The sequence below is a fragment of the Neophocaena asiaeorientalis genome, unplaced genomic scaffold (assembly GCF_003031525.2).
Source record: "Neophocaena asiaeorientalis asiaeorientalis breed wild unplaced genomic scaffold, Neophocaena_asiaeorientalis_V1.1 scaffold418, whole genome shotgun sequence".
NCBI classification, from domain to species: domain Eukaryota; kingdom Metazoa; phylum Chordata; class Mammalia; order Artiodactyla; family Phocoenidae; genus Neophocaena; species Neophocaena asiaeorientalis.
Genome location: NW_020175731.1, coordinates 5,763,485 through 5,785,874, shown reverse-complemented (window position 1 = coordinate 5,785,874; position 22,390 = coordinate 5,763,485). Strand labels below are relative to the sequence as shown.

The 22,390-nt window shown below is 36.8% G+C and overlaps 1 protein-coding gene across 1 annotated transcript in view; it reads left to right on the top strand.

Moving 5' to 3' along the window:
* The window catches only part of CHPT1 (choline phosphotransferase 1), a 27,188-nt gene extending 5,037 nt beyond the window's left edge, over positions 1-22,151 (top strand). Inside the window, exons 2-7 of the mRNA XM_024732129.1 lie at positions 2,470-2,533; positions 8,480-8,627; positions 8,907-9,048; positions 16,894-16,978; positions 19,775-19,906; positions 21,982-22,151. Coding sequence (XP_024587897.1) covers positions 2,470-2,533; positions 8,480-8,627; positions 8,907-9,048; positions 16,894-16,978; positions 19,775-19,906; positions 21,982-21,999 — 589 coding nt within the window. The 3' untranslated portion in view covers positions 22,000-22,151. The remainder of the gene's footprint in view (positions 1-2,469; positions 2,534-8,479; positions 8,628-8,906; positions 9,049-16,893; positions 16,979-19,774; positions 19,907-21,981) is intronic.
* Positions 22,152-22,390: the final 239 nt, after the last annotated feature.

Sequence of the window (22,390 nt, the reverse complement as noted above, 5' to 3'; positions counted from 1 at the left end):
TTGCTGTGGCTAAAACTTCCAAAACTATGTTGAATAATAGTGGTGAGATTGGGCAACCTTTTCTTGTTCCTGATCTTAGTGGAAATGGTTTCAGTTTTTCACCATTGAGAACGATGTTGGCTGTGGGTTTGTCGTATATGGCCTTTATTATGTTGAGGTAAGTTCCCTCTATGCCTACTTTCTGGAGAATTTTTATCATAAATGGGTGTTGAATTTTGTCTAAAGCTTTTTCTGCATCTATTGAGATTATCATCTGGTTTTTATCCTTCAGTTGGTTAATATGGTGTATCACATTGATTGATTTGCGTGTATTGAAGAATCCTTGCATTCCTGGGATAAACCCCACTTGATCATGGTGTATGATCCTTTGAATGTGCTGTTGGATTCCGTTTGCTAGTATTTTGTTGAGGATTTTTGCATCTATGTTCATCAGTGATATTGGCCTGTAGTTTTCTTTTTTTGTGACATCTTTGTCTGGTTTTGGTATCAGGGTGATGGTAGCCTCGTAGAATGAGTTTGGGAGTGTTTCTCCCTCTGCTATATTTTGGAAGAGTTTGAGAAGGACAGGTGTTAGCTCTTCTCTAAATGTTTGATAGAATTTGCCTGTGAAGCCATCTGGTCCTGGGCTTTTGTTTGTTGGAAGATTTTTAATCACAGTTTCAATTTCAGTGCTTGTGATTGGTCTGTTTATTTATTTATTTATTCATTTGCGGTACGCGGGCCTCTCACTGCCGCAGCCTCTCTCGTTGCGGAGCACAGGCTCCGGACGCGCAGGCTCAGTGGCCATGGCTCACGGGCCCAGCCGCTCCGCGGCATGTGGGATCCTCACGGACCGGGACACGAACCCGCATCGCCTGCATCGGCAGGCGGACTCTCAACCACTGCACCACCAGGGAAGCCCTGGTCTGTTTATATTTTCTATTTCTTCTTGGTTCATTCTCGGAAGGTTGTGCTTTCCTAAGAATTGGTCCATTTCTTCCAGGTTGTCTATTTTATTGGCATATAGTTGCTTGTAGTCATCTCTCATGATCCTTTGTATTTCTGCAGTATCAATTGTTACTTCTTTTTCATTTCTAATTCTGTTGATTTGAGTCTTCTCCCTTTTTTTCTTGATGAGTCTGGCTAATGGTTTATCAATTTTGTTTATCTTCTCAAAGAACCAGCTTGTAGTTTTATTGATCTTTGCTATTGTTTCCTTCATTTCTTTTTCATTTATTTCTCCTCTGATCTTTATGATTTCTCTCCTTCTGCTAACTTGGGGTGTTTTTGTTCTTCTTTCTCTAATTGTTGCTCTGCCCTCTTGATCTATATATATTAATCCATGTCAGTGTCTGTTAAGAGAGTGTTTGTAGCAGATAGGTGCCCAGCCTAGGGTGGGTCAAAGGGCATTGAATAATTTCTTTCCTTCATGATGATAGAAAGTTGAATCGAAAAGCAAGTGTATCTATGGAAATCAGAATGACCTTAAGAAATGGTTTATTCCCTGTCTAAATAATTCAGATTTGGTTGGATTTTGGACTATAAAGTAAAGAGTTATTTGTTGGGGTAAAAAATAACAGGGTATTTAACTAGGTTATTGGGGGCAATAACCTAGTCAAATTCTTTTATTCTTTTATAGGTTTGGTTTCTTTGAAATCTAGAATATTTCCTCTTTTTTAAAAATCACCTATCTCTCTCTATTTTTTTTTAACCAGTTCAGTAACTTAACAAGCATCGCTTATTAAGGCAGGACTCTTGTAAGAGAGTGGCCTCTCTTACTAAAGCAAAATAACTTGCAGGAGGTGAACGTTCTAGAAGCAGGGCACAGAGTAGAGTGAGGCAAGCAGGCATGTGCACGACCCTGAGAGCAGTAAATGCCGCCTTAAGTTCTGCAGCCACGGTGCCTTGCTTGCCTCACCCTAAATCCAGCCCTCTCTAGAAGGAGCTTCTGCAGGTAATATAGAAGTAGCTTTGCTTTGAGGATCGTCCCTTTGATTCCTGTGGCTTTCCTATACTTGATTCCCAAGAAACAAGCTGTTTCTCCTTTAGAATTCTGGTTCAAGTGTGGATAAAACATGGCATTGTGGTGTATAGAAGGAGCTTTAAATCCCACTCCTGGTCGGTTTGACCTGGGCGAGGGTCCGACCACTTGGTTTCTGTGAAGTTAAAGAGCAGAACAGATGTGAAAGCACCCAGCACAGTTGATGATGATAGATCTGCCCAGGGGATTCTCTTCATTCCCCTCTCCCTGCCTGTTTCCCTTGGCCCAGTGAGAGGCTGGCATTTTCAACAAGGATTCTAATAAGTACTAAAAGAGGTTTTTAAAAAGAATACAACTATTCACAGGAAATTTACAAAGAAAGAAGAATGCCTTTCAAAGTAAAGATTTCTAATGTCCTGAGAAAGCCCCTCCGGCCCTGAGGTGCTGGTTGCCTGGTGTTCATCCCCCCCCCCCCACCCCCAGCTTGTAACCCGCCTTATTTCCTGAAGGTGGGTGTGCTCCTCTCAAATGCTGGCCTGCACCCGAGCTGAAGCCAAAGCTCGTGGTGAGGCAGTAAGCGGCTAGGGTCTTCCTGCTGGGCAGGACTGAGAATGACCCTACCCTTTGTGACCACCAAGCCTTTGGAGCCTACCCAGCCTCGGTTCCAACGGGAACCGTCCTTCTGTAAACAAGGAAGTGCCCCTGGCCACAGGTTCAGCTGTGTCACAGGCACATAATACGAGTTAGAGCCGTGTCAGATTAGCAGCCTATTAAAATTGAACGAGTTTAGCTTAAAAATCACTAGAATCACTCGACTGGGTACAAAGTCCACCTCTAACGCCATACCAGCGTTACATTTCTTCACATATGCCTGACCTGTCTTCTGATTTTCTTTCTTCCTACTTCTTATAAATGCAGTTTCTATTTTTTATGGCGAGAGAAGTCAATTGATGTTTGGATAATTGAAATCTCCCTGTTACAAGGTGACCCAGTCGTTACTGATTATGTAATACCTTTTGCATCTGTATCAACTTATATCCAAAGCTATTTAAAGCAAAGAGACACTTTTTAAGGATGAAAATTCATATAAATAGGCATTGTATAGTTTCAGTATTTCCTAAATTTTAATTGAGGAAGATTTTTGCTTTTGTGTATTACCTATGCTATTTTTTATTTACTGTTTTTCTTTACAGCAACTTTAAATCTACTCCTTTTTAAAGACTTACACTCGAAGCCTTAATATCTACAATCATAGATTTGATAGCTATGCTAGATAATTTTTAAATTAATATTTTCCAAAATACATCAAAGACATAAGTATTAAAATGAAAATTTATCTGTGAATCACCTAAAATTATCTTATATAGTATCAGAAATAATAACTAAAATATACTGAGCTCCTCCCATATGCCAGGCACTTTTCTAAGCCCTTGACATGTAATAATTCATTTAATTCTCACAGTGAGATAGGAACAGTGATTATTCCCATTTTTCATAAAGGGAAACTAAGGCACTGAGAGGTTAAGTGGCTCATCCAGCTAACTCAAGGATCAGGTGCAGAGTCTATACCCCTAACCACTCTGCAAGAAAAACCCAAGACATGTATTATTCCTTTTGGAAACCATTTTACCTGATAGGTTACCAGGTAACCTGTTAACCTGATCAGTTGATTTTAATCATCTAGTTATTTAGCTCTCATGGTATAAACAGCAGATTTTAAAAACAGAGAACATACCTCCTGCTCTTGAGAGGATTCTAGTTCCATATTAAAGATGGGGCCTTAGAGACTACCTAGTCTAGCATCTTCATTTACAGAAAACCTAAGAATGTATTCCCCAAAATCCAGTATTCTAAGTTCTGAGCTGTAAGTAAAATTTGTCCAGTGAGCAGAAATGTCTTCACTGGGACTTCCCGGGTGGCACAGTGCTTAAGTACCCACCTGCCAATGCAGGAGACACAGGTTTGAACCCTGGTCCAGGAAGATCCCACATGCCATGGAGCAGCTAAGCCCGTGAGCCACAACTACTGAGGCTGCGCTCTAGAGCCCGCAAGCCACAACTACTGAAGCCTGGGTGCCTAGAGCCCGTGCTCCGCAACGAGAAGCCACCGTAGTGAGAAGCCCGCACACCGCAACAAAGAGTAGCCCCGCTCGCCGCAACTAGAGAAAGCCCACGCACAGCAACGAAGACCCAACACAGCCAAAAGAATGTAGATAAATTCATTAATAATAAAAAAAAGAAATGTGTTCATTGATCACATTCTAAATCTTTTCGTCCTTTTCCTGATGTGTGTGCTCATTCAAACACGTATAAAAAGGGGTATAATACCCAGGATAAATAATTGATCTATATATGAGTGTTCTCTCTGATCCAGAGTTACTTTGAACAAGAATAATTGCCATACGGTCTGGTTCAAATCTCTGGTTTCTCTAATCCTTTATTTCAAGTAACTGGAAAAAGTAAAATATCCCAAATACTTAGTTGTATGCAGTTCTTTTTCAGTGATGTAACTGAAAAGCAATTTAAATGTATTAGTGTTTTTTTTTAATGACTAGGGCTTATGATTGATTCTTAGTAATTATTTTGTTTTCTAGAATAAACTTATATAATAATCTTTCACACAGTCATGTAAGATTCATCATTAGTGAGTTATTACTTAAATTGTGATATAGCCACATAATTGAGTACCATGCAGTCATGTAAAAGAATGATGTAGATCTTTATGCTTGACCTGGAAAGGTTTCTGTGATGTAGTATAAAATTCCGATCTTAAAGGATACAGTAGATATTATAAAAATTATATAATTAAGAACTTTAAATATTAAGAATCTAATATGATCTGGAGAAGTTCCACTTTTTATATAGTCTCCTTCTGCAGAAGTATTCTGATATATTGCTTAAGACTTTGTAATCCACACCTGATTTTCCCATGCTTACATTTAAAATTTTTTAAAATAAGTTAACATGAAAACTAGAATTGAGTTGGGGTGGCCCTGTAGATCCTGCTTCCACCCAGAGTGTCTGCTGTAGTGACACCCACGCTAAGTAGACTCCTGGAAGGAAGGGGCATGCTGCTCCCGGTAAGTGGATCTCCCAGCTGGGGCCTGTTTTGCAGAGATAACAGGTGAGAAAAGAAGTTGAAAATTTGCAGACTGTTTCATAGCTCCCAGGTGGGAATGGAGGTGATGACAACAGAGTAAAGAGAAAATAGGTCCAGCTCCTGTGGCCTTGGGAAGACTGGAAAGGTAGCGAACGAGCAGCTGGCGGACTGGTATGCCTTTCTGGGCTTAAGAGGAAAGAAGTCTCTCTCAGCTGCAGCGCTTTCCCACCTGTCTGGTTCACTGCACCTGGAATTGTATTGTGGGGGCAGGAAAGTGCTTCTCAGCAGGTTTGAAAGAATAGGTAAGAATCCAGGTGGGAAGCTGCATCCAGCCTGTGTAGCCTGCAGCACGACCGATCTGATAGATCTACCATAGGGCCAGTCAGAAAACCTGGGTTTGATGCCTAGACCCAGTCTAGCTGCTCTTCTCAATGGAACTTTATCACCCCTCCCTAAATTTCTCTTTTATCTGTAATGCAAAGAACATGATAATGTCTTGTCCGCCTTGTCTCTGTGGATTGCTGTATCAAATACAATAATGCATTTTTAAAATATTTATTTATTTATTTTTGGCTGCGTTGTGTCTTCGTTGCTGTGCGCAGGCTTTCTCTAGTTGTGATGAGCGGGGCTACTCTTCTTTGGGGTGCGTGGGCCTCTCATTGCGGTGGCTTCTCTTGTTGCGGAGCACGAGCTCTAGGTGCATGGGCTTCAGTAGTTGTGGTGCATGGGCTCAGTAGTTGTGGTTCGTGGGCTCTAGAGCGCAAGCTCAGTAGCTGTGGCACGCGGGCTTAGTGGCTCTGCAGCATGTGGGATCTTCCCGGACCAGGGCTCGAACCTGTGTCCCCTGCATTGGCAGGCAGATGCTTAACTACTGTGCCACCAGGGAAGCCTTTCATAAGTCTTTTAAAGCAATTAATAGTGTAGTTATTAATACTGGGCATGTAATATTAACAAATGATGAAATGTTTATTGAAGTTCAAAGTAAACTTCTACTTAGATTGAAGAATGAGGTAGCACGTTGATTGGTATTTGCAGAATTACCACATAGACCATACATACATTGATATTTTAAAAACTATATTTGCCACTAAAAATATGCAAAACACAATTTAATGACAATAGCTAACTTTTTTTTTTTTTTTGGCTACTGTGTGCAGCTTACAGGATCTCAGTTCCCCAACTAGGGATTGAACCCGGGCCACAGCAGTGAAAGCCCAAAATCCTAACCATTAGGCCACCAGGGAACTCCCTACAATAGCTAACCTTATTGGGCACTTACTATGTGCCAGGCTCTGTGTAAAGAGCCATCTAAGAATATTTTTCATCAGATACAACTGCAAGTATTATTCACATCTTACAAATGAGATAACCAAAGTTTAGAGAGTTTACATGACTTTCCCAGGGTCACTTGGCTATTAAATAACAGAGCCAAGAACTCAAACACAGATCTAACTTTAAAACCCTAGTCAACAATTTTGCTGTACTTCCTCTCTGAGACATAGAATTCTGGGTTGACCATTGCTATCATCACACAGGTCCCTGAGGAAGTGGAGTACATTTATAAAGTGCTGAAAGAAAAGAATGGTCATTTTTAAATCTTTATTCTTTCTCTTGTTTAAATTGCATCATTTCTATTGATCTACCTTCAAGTTTACTCTTTCCTCTGCCATTATTATCTATGCTTCTGTATGTAATGTGTCTTTTTCCTCTGGCTTCTTTAATAATTTTCTCTTTATCACAGGTCTTCAGTGATTTGATTATGATGTGCCTTGGTGGGTTTTTAAAAAAAAAAAACAAAAACGTATTCTGCTTGGGGTTTGTTGAGCTTCTTGGATATGTAAGTTTATAGATTTTTATCAAATTTGAAAATTTCCAGCCATCATTTTTTCTTTTATGTTTCATGTCCAACCCTCTTTCTTCTCTCCTTCTGAGATTTCAATTACATATATGTTAGACTACTGTAGTCTCACAGGTCACTGATGCCCAGTTCAATTATTTTTAGTCTTTTTATTTCTGTGCATGATTTTGGGTAGTTTCTGTCGGTACTCTGCAAGTTCACTGATCTTTTCTTCTGCACTGTCTAATACGCTGTTAATCTCATCTAGTATATTTTACATTGAAATATTGTACTCTCCATTTCTAGAGGTTACACTGTAGTCTTTCATGTTTTCCTCCACCTTCTTGAACACATGAGGCATATTTATAAGAACTTTTAATGTCCTCATCTGCAGATTTCATTATCTCTGTCATTCCTGGGTCTGGTTCTATCGATTGATTTTACTCCTAGTTGTGGAGCATATTTCCCTGCTTCTTTGAATGACTAGTAATTTTTATTGGATGCCAAACATTGTGAATTTTACATTTTGGGGTACTAGGTTTGGTGGGGTATTCCTTTAAGATGTTGTACTTTGTGTTGGCTTTAGTTAAGTTACCTGGAATCAGTCAGATCCTTTTGAGGCTAGATTTTACATCTGTTAGGGCCTTTGGTCTAGGGCTAATTAATGCCCACTGCTAAGGCAATACACTTCTGAGAACTCTACCCATGGTCTTACATGCTGTGCCTGGTGGGAACATAAACCATTCCCAGCTTTGTGTGGGCTTCAAGAATTGTTTGTCCAGTGGTTCTTTCCCTGGCCTTGGTTAGTAGTTTTGTCTCATTAGGCACAGGTCACTTCTCAGCCAAAGACTCTAGATCTCCACAGTTTGTGCCTCTCTCCTCTCCAGTGCTCTGCCACACAGATTCTAGCTGCCTTGACCTTCCTGACCTCTGCTGCGTTTCTTCTCAGCACAGCAGGATTGCTGGCCTCTGTTCCGGTTCCCCACTCCTGTACTGTGGCCTGGAGACTGCCTATAGGCACTAAGCTGGAGCAGTCACAGGGCTCAGGTCATTTGTTTCCCTTCTGTCAGGGATCACAGTGCTGCACTGCCTGCAGTGTCTGAAAATGGTTGTTTTATTTATTTTATTGCTTTTCTAGTTATACAAGATGGGAGAGTAAATCCAGCCCCTGATACTCCATCATGAAAGGAAGCTGGGGTCTGTGGTTTGTCTTTAAGATCTTCTTTCATAGCAGAGACTTAACTGAATAATTTCAAATCCGTGCCATATATGAATAGTGTTATATTAAAAGAGCTGTGGACTAAGAATCAAAATCAGGGTCCTAATCCTTGCTTGGTCATTTAACTTTCGGCCTCTCACAGTACGGACTTTTGTGACACGCTACCCAGATGACCTAGAGCAATTCACTTCTCAATTTAATTCTCATCTGTAGAAGGAAGGTTATAAATGTTCCTTGTAACACACTGAGGTGATATAAAGTGCGAACATAAGAAAATGTGTCACTTGGCTTGGGTTGAGCTATTTTCAAACAGAAGCTAGCTTATTGTCACTCACCAGTCTTCACTGTTTACATTTCTTTTTAGGCGCCGTACTGGACATACCTTTTATGTGCATTAGGGCTCTTTATCTACCAGTCACTGGATGCTATTGATGGGAAACAAGCCAGAAGAACAAATTCTTGTTCTCCTTTAGGGGAACTTTTTGACCATGGTTGTGACTCTCTTTCCACAGGTAAGGTTTTAGTGGAGGTATTTTTCCTATAGTTGTTTTTTTTTTGTTTGTTTGTCTTTTAATGATGGCTTAAAAACTGAGCTGTTTGGTTTGTTTTGGTTTACAGTTGGAAGCAGTTTTGCACAGTGTATTTTGAAAGTCTGTTCAGGAATTTATTTTGTTTAGTGTGCCTTATTTTCATGCCAAGATTATGCACCTTAAAATTCTGTATTTCTAAACAGTCAATGGCAATTATTTAATTAATTATTTTAAATTGTTAATGGTTCTTGTTTCTTTCAGTTTTTATGGCAGTTGGAGCTTCAATTGCTGTTCGCTTAGGAACGTATCCTGACTGGTTGTTTTTCTGCTCTTTTGTTGGGATGTTCATGTTTTATTGTGCTCACTGGCAGACTTATGTTTCAGGCGTGTTGAGGTTTGGAAAGTAAGTATGTATTTTAAGTTGTACATTTAAAAATATAATCAAATTCATTTTCACTATCTGTCATACTTCATTTATCCATAGTAAGGGGGACAAAGTGTCAATCAGGAATTCAAGTTACCTTTTAACGTATTGAAGCATCCATAAATGCTACACCTTAATTTTAATCTTTCAGGTATTCTTCATGTTATAGTTACATATTTGATGATAATTGTATTTTTTTCCCTCTTCTCCAACTTACTAACCCAAGTTTACATTAGACAGGAGAAAGAGAAAAATAAGGGACCTGAATAATATAGAAAAAGGATATGCAGTACTTTAAAAAGTAGCATTTACAGCAAAGGAAAGAATAAACAAGACAAAAAGACAACCCTCAGAATGGAAGAAAATATTTGCAAATGAAGCAACTGACAAAGGATTAATCTCCAAAATATACAAGCAGCTTATGCAGCTCAATATCAGAAAAACAAACAACCCAATCCAAAAATGGGCAGAAGACCTAAATAGACATTTTTCCAAAGAAGACATACAGATGGCGAAGAAGCACATGAAAGGATGCTCAACATCACTAATCCTTAGAGAAATGCAAATCAACACTACAATGAGATATCATCTCACACCGGTCAGAATGGCCATCATCCAAAAATCTAAAAACAATAAATTCTGGAGAGGGTGTGGAGAAAAGGGAACCCTCTTGCACTATTGGTGGAAATGTAAATTGATACAACCACTGTGGAGAACAGTATGGAGGTTCCTTAAAAAACTATGAATAGAACTACCATATGACCCAGCAATCCCACTACTGGGCATATGCCCTGAGAAAACCATAATTCAAAGAGTCATGTACCACAATGTTCATTGCAGCTCTATTTACAATAGTCTGGAGATGGAAGCAACCTAAGTGTCCATTGACAGATGAATGGATAAAGAAGATGTGGCACATATATACAATGGAATATTACTCAGCCATATAAAGATACGAAATTGAGTTATTTGTAGTGAGGTGGATGGACCTAGAATCTGCTGTACAGAGTGAAGTGAGTCAGAAAGAGAAAAACAAATACCATATGCTAACACATATATATGGAATCTAAAAAAAGAAAAAATGGTACTGGCGAACCTAGGGCCAGGACAGGAATAAAGACACAGATATAGGGAATGGACTTAAGGACACAGGGAGGGGGAAGGGTAAGCGGGGATGAAGTGAGAGAGCGGCATTGACATATATACACTACCAAATGTAAAATAGATAGCTAGTGGGAAGCAGTTGCATAGCACAGGGAGATCAGCTCTGTGCTTTGTGACCACCTAGAGGGGTGGGATAGGGAGGGTGGGAGGGAGACGCAAGAGGGAGGGGATATGGGGATATAAGTATACGTACAACTGATTCACTTTGTTATACAGCAAAAACTAACACAACATTGTAAAGCAATTATACTCCAATAAAGATGTTAAAAAGTAAAAAAAAGCATTTGGCTTATGTGATAAAATAATGAGACATGGACTCTAAAGGTCCTTTTTGGTCAAATTTTTGTGTGTCCAGAAAGGGTAACCCCTTTACAGCAGTCACCAACAACAGTAATCATGAGACTCTCAGCTGTGGTAGACAGTTGATGAGATGATGTAATAACATTGTAACATTTGCCCCGATGCCTCATTCTTAGACACCAGGAAATAGTGCACAAGGCAGGAACTCTGTTCTCTATCCCTCTTTCCATCAGCTCCCTTTCTGCCTGGTCCTTTAATAGCTGTCTGCCATTGGCTCATTCTCTGCTTTGGCTTCCCCGTCTACTGATTCTTTTTAGCCACACTTTATTGCTGCATGGGAAAAACAGTAGCTCTGAAAAAAATCTCTGATAATGATAAATGAAAGAAGCTCAAAACTACGGATCGTTATCAGAGTGAAGGCCTTTGGCAATTTTCCACATTGACTCTAAATTAGGGAATAGTCACAGCTATCACCTCTTGAGCACTTGCATGGCTCTGGCATTGTACTCAGTGCTTTACATGCCTTATCTCATTTATTCCTCACATTAATCCTGTAAGGGTATTACCGCCACTGTACCAATGAGGCAGAGAGGTTCTGTAACTTCCTTATACTGCTAAAAAGTGTAGAGCCAGGGTTAAAACTCAAGTCTCCAAACCCCACACTCTTAACGACTGCTGCTCAGTACTGTGGGATTATCAATGTATTAGGTACTGTGGAAGGATATAAAATGCATTTTTTAAAAATCCGTTTTAGGAACTATATAGTATACTGTGTTAAAGGGATAGGATAATACTTCTGTGACACTGCTAATACAGTCCATAACCATGTGAAAAATGACCTGCTTTAGGTTTCCATAGCACTGAAGAAATCCTAAGTAAGGAGAAGCTGGCTGTAGGCTGAATTCGTTTAGGAAAGCTTTTATGGAAAATGTTGAGTCTTCAGCTGATTCTTTACCTACTGGTCAAGAACCCAAGGATCAAATTCCCAGGCTAGGGAATTCCCTGGCGGTCCAGTGGTTAGAACTTGGCGCTTTCACTACTGGGGCCTGTGTTCAATCCCTGGTCAGAGACCTAAGATCCTGCAAGCCGAGCAGCCAAAAAACAAAAAAGCCAGGCTAAAAATTCAAGGCAAGAATGTAAAATTAAGAATCTGTACCTATGTATAGATTAAAATAGGCTAAAACAGAAACATAGCTTTGCAAAGTCTAATGCATTTTAGTTAATATGGTGAACTTGCTATGGTAAACTGGAGTCATATAACAATGCAATGTTCTGGTTAATTGTTATTTAATGACAAATGCAATGTTCTGGTTAATTGTTGTTGTTATTTAATGACTTAGACTTTACCTTTCTGGCTTATAACTTCATTAAAAATCTTTCTGAAATGAATCAGTTCACATTCCTGGCCCAGTTGTATATTTTATACTCATTTGCTATTGACTGAGAGCCTAATGTGTGCCTAGAACTGCACATACAAAGATGAGTCACTTGCCAATGGAATATGCCAGACAGATTGGGGTAAAAGCATTCTAGGCAGGAGCATGAGGAAAGGAAGTACTCAGAACATTAGGGGAATGGCTGTTATGGTTGAGCACCATGCATGTCAGGGACTGGAGGAGATCCTGCAGTGCCTAGGGGTCAACCATGTAAAATACTTACTCTGTATGGCACAGATCCTAATCTGTGTATTTTTTCACTTTACCAAAGTAAAGATGCCATTGAGCATTGAGTAGGATACATTGGTTCCAGCTTAACACTATAAGAAGGATCTGTATGTAGGACATCAACCAAGCCTCTGGAAATGCTTACAAACTCAGTCAGTATCAATTGTTGACTAGGACGTATTTCCTGAAAATCTGTCAATTTTTGAGAGGTTTAATTTTTATGGTGTTTATGTTATTAGAATACAGATAAATGATACAGATATATGAAACCAGGCTAAACAATCTCAGAATCTACTGTGGAAATTTGTTTTATGAATGCATTCTTGGTTTAAGCCTACTTAACGTGGTTTCCCTTGTTCTGAAAGACTGAAGAAAGATATGCCAAATGAGAGCTTAATTGGACTAAAAAACTTACTACATTTTGCTGTTTAATTTTTTTCCAATTTTCAAAGACCTTTAAGTTATTTATTACTATTGCTCCTGTTTTAAGTTTACTAGTGAAAAGCATAGGCTCTAGAATCAGATTGGGTAGAATCAAATTCTGTCTCCAAGATACCAGTTGTTTGACCACAAATAAATTATTTAACCTCATTCTCTTCATTTGTAAAATGAGAATAATCATAATTGTGTTAAAAGGTTATTGTAAAGATTAAATAATAATGTATATAAAGGACTTAGTATAGAATCTGGAGGACAGAAGTACTCAGTAATAAGGTTAGCATTATCATGACATATCCTTTAATTCAATTTCTTTTGTATGTTTACTTTGAGTGACATTAAAAAGTAACTCTTACTAAAAGAAAATCAGATGTCATGTATTAATCAGTAAGTTACTGATAAGGAACTAATTTCATAAGGAAATAAGCATACAGAAGAAACTGAGTTAAAATAAATTTGAGGATGGAAGGTCAATATAATTTGAGTGATTTTAGTGAATACTGATATAATATTTTTACAATGAATTTTAATAAATATTTTTGCAGTATTCATACAAATATTTATTAAGCATCTGGTATATGCCAGGCCTTGTTCTAGGGTAACATGAGTAAACAAAATATGAGTAAACAAAACAGACAAAAATCCCTGCCCCCCTTGGAGTTTATGTTCTAATATGGGAGACAGACAATAAAGCAAGCTAAACAAGTAAATACTGCACATAACACATTAGCTAGTGAGTGGTAAGTGCTCTGTGTCATGAACTGTAAAGAGTCTGGGATTTTACCCTTACAAGCTTCCGAGCGAGCCGGTTAATGTTTCATGAATGCTGAGAGAAGACACAAAACTCCTGGGTCAGAGGCAGAGGACAACTTTATAACTCAGGGCAAAAGCAGCAGCCTAAGGTTCAGGTTCATGCCGGGTTCCCTTGCTCCACTCCCGAGCCCCATGGGGTCATGCGGTGGGACTGGATGAATGCCTGCACATGTGGTGGGTGGCATTATGGGAGAGGAACACTGAGGGATCTGTTGCTTTTATAGTAAGTGGAAGCAAGCCTGCTCTTTGCGGGGAGATGTAACCTCATCCTTCAAGGTTGCTCACTGCATACACAGCCCTGAGAAATGGCCCGGGTAAAGGGTGCTCAGGATCTTGGATTCCTTGCACACCCCACAGGAACGTGCAGGGATGCTCAGGGTTCATGGCAGAGTGCCTCTCCTAATTGTATGAAGAAAAATTAAACAGAGAAGGGAGAGAGTTACTAAATACTATTCTGTTTTTCTTATGAACATTAATATACTGTTTTATACTGTTTCATAGAACAGAAAAAGAAATACTATTCTATTTTACTTGCAGATATTTTGTTATATGTTTTATCTCCTGAAAATATGTAGATTTTATTACAAATATGAATTTGTTATCTTGAATAAGATAATTTAAACGACAAAACATTAATAACTATCTCAAACTATAATTTTCAACTTTTAATTAAGGATTTTTTAAAGTTAATCAGTGATATATTAGTTTTTTCCTTAGTATAGTTAGTGAAATAATTTACAGGATAACAGTTAAAATCTGTCCCTATATTAATGCTTGCCATGTGAGATAAGGCATATCTTATTTATAGCATATTTGCTCCCATGTATCAAGGGTCTGCTTCCATGCAATTCAATACAGCAAACAATCCTTAAAGTTTAATTAAAAAATCTAAACCAAGTCCAATGTTGACTTGTATTATGTGGTACTTTGTTATTTACATGTGAATATTTAGACTCGGTGTTAATTTTCTCTTCTTTCAAAATCCTTAGAATTTCCATATGGTATTATGTCCATTTTTCCACATATTTGTGGTAAAGAACTAATTTCTACCCTGCCCGCCCCCCAAATCCATCATGGAGAGATAACATGCAATTAAAAAATTAAAAAACAGACTTACAAAATGCAGTCCCCAATATTTCATTCAATTCAAGAGATACAAAATTACTCTATCAAACTATGATGAAAGTTTCTAAATGCTTACTCTCAATTTCTATACTTATTGCGGACTGTAACAAACCCTAGACCACACTTTGAAGAGCACTGTTGTAGATTGTTCTCTATAATAGTTTGAGAATGTACCTGCACCATATCCCCAGTATCCATCTTTCTTGGATTTTTTATGTCTTTGGATTTACTTTTTAAAATCTTGGACCCCCTAATGAGTTCTCTACGTTTGTAAATTGTTATACAGATTATTCTTTTATTTGTCTAATACATCTTTCAAGCTTCAACTGGCTCTTCATATTTCAGATATTTAAGGATTTTGTTAGTGATTCCACCCTTTTTACCATATCCTTTCAGCTTTCTTTTTTCCAGACTCAAGAATTGTCATTTAACATACATGCATGAACACCAGCATTCTTCATTGTAAAGAAAAAAATTACTGAGAAAAAATAAACAATAAAAAATTTCCCCCAAAAATTGTCACTTATTTAGTTTATCCTTAAAAGGCAGAGAGGAAGAATGAAGCTTTCAGTTTAATTTAAAATCTGTGGTGTGAATGATGCGTATGTGAAACCAAGGTTCCTAGCTCAATCCCTGTATGTGTCATTTAGTTCAGAGAAAGTTTGTTCTGTAATTTCTGTCAGCTTTTCTAGTTGCTTCTGGTCACTAATCATATCCTGGAAAAATGATGGATCAACTTAATGTAATTCTGCCACTGTTACTGGAAACAGAGTGCGCAATTCTAATAATAAACCATAGGCGGAGCAGCAAGAATGTTGGCTCTGGAGTCTTCTTCCTGTAGTAATATCCCCTGTTTCAATACAGGCATGAAAAAATCATTTCAATTTCCCCTTCCCAAAAAACAGGCACAATTTATAGTTCATAAGACTCATAACTGATCTTAGTAAATGTTATTACTTTTCCTCCTTTTTCTCCACAAAATGCCGTACATTGTATTATTACATTTACCTTTTTCAACTAACTTGACTATTTCTCCATGCAGCCTGGAGGCCTTGGTTTGCCCAGCACTGATCTTACAAATACTGGATGTTATTATTTTCCTTTTATTTATGCGTTAATGTTCCATTCACCTTCTCCTTCTAAATGCCCCCAAAAATAACTCAGTTGAGAAGTCTTTTCTTCTATATCTGGATCTGTTCCTTACATTTCTTATATTTGCAGAACAATAAGTATTCCTCTAGCATCTAAAAACTCCAGGGCATCCAAATGGAGATGCAAAGTAGGTAGACATAAAAATTTGGAGCTTGGAAAAAAAAGATGTGGATTAGGAGAAACGGATTTAGAGGTCATTAGCATATAGATGGTAGTCTTAGGTATACATGTAATACTCAGAGAATCTAAAAAGAGAAAAGAGGAATTCTGGAAACAGTAGCATTTAAGATGTGGAGGAAGGAGCCTGGGAAGAGCTTCCAGCAAGCTAGGAGAATCACGAGAGAACATGGCAATAAAAACATAGCAAAGCATTTCAAGAAAAAGGGAGTGATCAGCATTTTAAATATTGAGAGGAGTTATGCAAGATAGTAACTGAAATGTATCCCTTGCATTCAACAAATTGAAAGTCACTGTTTACCTTAAACAGTTTTAATAGAATGGGGCCAAAAACTGGACTATAATGGATTAAGCAGCAAATATGAAGAGAGGAGGAAATTACAAATGTGGACTACTTCTCAGCCTGTTTTTGGAGCAAAGGAGAGAGGAGTTGATAGCTGCAGGGGATGCAGATTAGAGACTGATGTTGGTTTAGTGGGTTTTTGAAAGAAGTTTGTTTATATATAGGGGGAAAATGTCTGTGGAAACCAAAAAACTATAATAACTATTAGTAACATAATGAGAAAAACTGTTGTAATTTTCCCTACTTTTTAAATGAAATTGACTTGAGAGTGTTTAAGAATTTGCCTTAAATCATCTGGTTGTTTTTATATTATCATAATTTTTCCTGATTATAAGAGTAATACATGATTGTTATTAAAAAATTCAAACTTTGCAGAAGTATGTAAAGTAGAAGATAAAAGCCTTCTGTAATCTCAGTGATAACTTTTATTAGCAATTTTATATATGATATACAAGTTTTTTACCTATATGTAAGTGCATTGTTCTGTAGGCTTTTTCACTTAATTGATAATTCAGTGATGAAACTAAAGGTAAAAATAAACCAAGCCTATAGAGATTTTTACATCTTTTGATTTTAATATAAGGTTAATTAAGCTTCATATTTAGGAATTTGATTTACAAACATCTGTTCTTTATCTTTCCTCTTTAGAGTGGATGTAACTGAAATTCAGGTAGCTTTAGTGATCATCTTTGTGTTGTCTACATTTGGAGGAGCAACAATGTGGGACTATACGGTAAATCTGAGGATTTAAATTTATATTTAAGTACTTTAAAAATATTTAGGAAAAATATTGCATTGTTAATTTTCTTCAGAAATCCTTGGAGTTGTATTTAATAGTCATTCCATTTCTTAACCTTTTTTCTTCATTTTATAATTTTACTATTCTATATACCTTATTACAGCATGAATATACTACCCTATGCATGAATGTACTACCACATAAAAGAAAACGACCCCATTTCCCTAATATAAAATTAAACAGACTAGGTGAACTACCTTTTCAGGCCAAAACTTATCTCATAAAATAGATACATAAAACGTAAATTCAGTAAAATATTTTATGTTTGAAACTTGTCCCTCAATATTAGGAAAGAAAAGTTGCTAATTTGCATTTTTTATAACCTACTATAGTGAAGTTTCCCATGCTAAGGAGTGTTTTTATTTTCTGCGTGGTTGGAGACCTCAGTATTTTGATAAAAGCTGATTCTCAGAGGCCACTGTTATAAATTCATGCTTTGTATAGGCAGAAAATTTATGAAGAAACTATTCTGTCTCTACAACCTAAGTTTACAGTATTGGCTGACTAAAACTTCATGCCCAGAGAGTTAAGAAGAGTAATAAGGATAATATCAATAGTCAACAACTAATACTTACTCAACATTTACTGTGTTCCTAAATATTTTACTATCACTGTTTTCATCTGACCCTCAGAACAACCCTGTGAAATAGATACTGTCATTTTTGTGTTTTATAAATAAGTCTTAGAATGATTAAGTAATTTGTCCAATGACACATAACTAGTAAGTAAGTACTGGAGCTGATTCCAGACTCTGTTTTTAATCACTAAGCTATATAACCCTGGTAAAAATAGTAAGAGATACAAAACTAAACATACTCTTACCATAGGATCCAGCAACTATGCTTCTTGGTATTTACCCAAATAAGTTAAAAATTATGTCTCTGCAGGGAATTCCCTGGCAGTCCAGCGGTTAGGACTCTGTGCTTTCACTGCCGTGGGCCCAGGTTCAATCCCTGGTCAGGGAACTAAAATCCCACAAGCTGCATGGCACAGCCAAAAAAAAAAATTATGTCTTTGCAAAAACCTGAATACAGGTATTTATAGCAGCTTTATTCATAATTGCCAGAACTTGGAAGCAAGTCCTTCAGTAGATGTCCTCCAGTGGGTGAATGGATAAACTATGGTACATCCAGGCAATGGAATTGTATTCAGTGTTAAAAAGAAAGAGCTGTCAAGCCATGAAAAGACACGGAGCAATCGTATATGCATGTTATTTAGTGAAAGAAGCCACTCTGCAAAGGCTCCATTTTGTATGATTCCAATCATACGATATTCTGGAAAAGGCAAAATGATGGAGACCGTGAAAAGACCTGCTATTGCCAGAAGTTATGGGGTTAAGGAGGGATAAATGGACAAAGTCCAGGGGATTTTTAGGGCAGTGAAACTATTCTGTGTGATACTATAATGGTGGATACCTGTCCACCTGTCATTATGCATTTGTCATTTATGCATTATGCATTGTCATAGAATGTACAACACCAAGAGTGAACCCTAATATATACTATGGACGTTAGGTGATAATGACGTGTCACTGTAGGTTCATGGATTGTAACACATGGATTGTATCACTCTGGTTGGTGGAGGATGTTGATAAGTGGGGAAGCATGTGTGTATGAGTGCAGGGAGTATATGGGAACTCTGTGTACTTCCCGTACAGTTTTGCTGTGAACCTAAAATTGCTTTAAAAATTAAGTCTGTTTTTCAAAAATTGTAAGAGATTTCCCTGTGGCATTTAGTTTCAGAATTGCCAATCACAGTTCATATCACTAGGCTCAGAAATAGACTTCGAGCATATTTTTAAGTAGAGGAACATTCCCTGAGATATTCATATTCCTTCTTATCATGTAAGAATAAATAATAGAATCAAGGATACATAGGCCTCTAAAATATGCTAGAGGGATGTGATGTGTCTTTCATGGTACCTGTTCAGCCAGTACCCATTAGAAGGGAATGTGGACTTAGAGGCAGTTAGGCAACTCTGGTCATTGTCAGATGTGGTGTTTTAAATTTGGAATTCTGATTTGGTTATACTGGGGAAGAATTTAATCTTAAAATCATTTCATTCAGTGTTTTGCCAATACCATAGGAAGAAAGCATACCTACTTATTCTCATCAATAAGAATACTTAATTTAGATATAGATCTTCTAATTTTAATTGCTGATCTGTAGTTTCCACAAATTTTGGTGCAGTATTTCAAAGTATATTTTCAATACACAATAGCCTACAGCTTTTGGCAATTCATTGTTACTGTCTTTTAAATCCTTTGCTGCCTTTGGAAGTTTTCTTGAACAGCAATTGACCAACAGGTAAATATATATTGCTAGAGATTTAATCCTGGATATTAACTACACAAAACTTTTGCATGCATACACGTTTGTCACATTCATGATGCAGACCATGGTGTCTGACTGTCCTGTGATGCTGCCTTTTAAACGTACTAAAGTCAAGTGAACTATCCTTTTTCATGTTTCTTTAAGTCAGATGAAGGCTTGTGAGATGAAATACTTCATCCCACTTATTTAAATAGACTTAGCTGGATTTTTCACTTTAAGAGATAAAACCATTAAAAGAAAAGTTACCACTTCAGGTTACATTCCAGAAGTTAAGGTTTGATTATAAGAAAAAGAATAGCTTATTGTACAGGGCTGTATCATAATGTTTCTTTACTTTTTAATAGGAAAAGAAATTCTATTTTCTTAATGATGTGTTTCTTTCCTCTACCCCTAAAGATACCTGTTCTAGAAATAAAATTGAAGATCTTACCAGTTCTCGGAGTAGTAGGTGGAGCAATATTTTCCTGTTCAAATTATTTCCATGTTATCCTCCATGGTGGTGTTGGCAAGAATGGATCCACTATAGCAGTAAGACATTAATTTCATCATCATTCAGTATTAATTTTATGATCAATTTTCTTTGCACCCAGCTACAGAGATACTAAAAATATGACAAAGTTCAAGAATAGGGAAGGAAACTAAATATCTTAAAAGTCTTTTTAGGCACATAACACAAAAGCATTTTTAAAACAGTTTAGACTGATGTTAAAGAATTTTTCCTCTTTCTACAGCCTTTCTCAGAGTAGACTTTTGTGACATTCGATTTAATCATCTGCTGTTTCATTACTGTACATAATCAAGAGTTGCCATTTGTCTTCTTGCTCGTTGTGCCTGGCCCTGATATAGGAGAGGAGGAGGAGTAGGGAATGAGTTCCTGGTTGAATATCAGGAAAGCTGCCAAAGGTCATGGTTTCACATATGGGGCAATTTATTAGTCATGATGTAAATTTTATTGAAATTTCACTGAAATGTATTTTTAAAACTATCCTAATATTTTAAAAGGTAAAAATTTTAACCTCAGTTCTGGAGTCGGTACAACTTGTATTTGTGTTCTTTACACTTTGCTCATCTATAATTCTTTTGTATTTATTCATATTTGTTTTTTAAAACTTCTTCAATACTTTTACACAGGAAAGAGGCAGAAAGGAATTCTGCCCGGTTTTTAACAAATATAACATAATATCCATGTGTTTAAAAAAACATATTGTCATCTTCAAGGTAGTTGATCACAAGAAGATAAGTACTTATTCCAGTGATGCCATCTTTTGTCAAAACATTCTTGGAATGCCTTTAAGCTATAGTTCATTCTCTCTATAATTTCTTCAGTGCTGTAGTTCAAAATTTCTATCTTTTAAGGGGGGGTTTGATTTTGAGAAAAATCAAAGTCATGTGAAGCTAGGTCTAATAAATAAGAGGAGTAAAAACATGAAATATAGCATTTTTAGTTTTAAAAAAGACTCATTCTCTTAAATGACTTATAAATTGGCTCTTAAGGCTATTTCAAAGGAATCCACATAATTCATAAATTATCAATCTTTATGAATATATGTTATATACATAATTCAAAGGCAAAGTATAAAACTCACTTAGATACATAAGTTCTGATATATTTGGAAATTTTAATTTGTTGTGTTTTGAGGTGTCTTGTCAGTTAACCTCAGAATTGCTTTAGAAATGTTAAAGTATTCTGCATAAGATGCTTAAGAATACTTTTTGCTTGACCATGGACGATAAAATAGAATACTTGCAGGAACAGGAGCTCCACTAGGGATGATGAGATCTAGTGATGATCAGTGTCCACTTTAGAATATTTTACTAAGACATAATTCATTAAATGTCTGAAGGAAGACAAGAAATCAAACACTATGTCTGTGTTTGAAATCAACCAAGGAGTGGTTGATTTCAAACTCGTAACTGGTGGTTTTCCAACTTCTTTAGCAGCAGATTTCCTTGAATAAAATTTACAGAACCAAAGTACGGGTAAAAGCACTGTTTTAATAATCTAAGTATTTATAACATAACTATATAGTATAGTGTTTTATTAAGATACGATTTTGTAATATTTATAATATTATTCATGTAATTTTATAGTAAGTTCTAATTTATAACATATAGACTTAATAAACAAGAATAAGCCTGCTTTAATGGATACATTTAAATTGGTGGTTATATATTTAGTAAGCCTTAAAATCAAATTTATTTCAATATTTTGTTTAGGATAAGCAGTGCTGAGAGCATCCTGATTTGCATAGGTAAAAATGTAATGGGTCGGGTTGTACAATGTTACGTAAGAGGGCATTTGTAGTCTAAATGCAAAAGGCAGGGGCAGGGGTGGGATACTGGTATAGAGAGAGACCAGGGCAGATTTAAACTCCTCCTAATCAGTGATTAAGATTGTGAAAAAGTGGCAGGTTACGCTTTATTTCAATATCTGCACAAAAATATGTTAACTTGGCAATTGGAGTGTTGATGGCCTTCAGCATGGTAAAATTTGGTATGGAATAAATCATGTTATTTTTTTAGTGGTTATTAGTTTAAAATGTGTGTTCATATAAAATTGGAACCAAACATCTAAGCACTCTATTACCTCTGTGTAACCCTAGGTTTCTGTGGAAGTTTGAAAAGCATGGCTAAGGTCTGTATACTCCTTTAGGCCATACATTATCATACTCTTCTCTAGGTCTCTAGTTCCTAACACAAAATAGATGCTTAGAAAATATTTGCATTGTAATAAATGCATTTTTAAAATTTGGTGCTGATTTTCTGCTTTATCCATTAGGGTACCAGTGTCTTGTCACCTGGACTCCACATAGGAATAATTATTTTACTGGCAATAATGATCTATAAAAAGTCAGCAACTAATTTGTTTGAAAAGCATCCTTGTCTTTATACCCTAATGTTTGGATGTGTCTTTGCTAAAATCTCACAGAAATTGGTGGTAAGAAATTCTTTTAATTTATGATCCATGGTATAAATATGTACTTGTTCCTCAAACACAAAGCTGGAAACTAT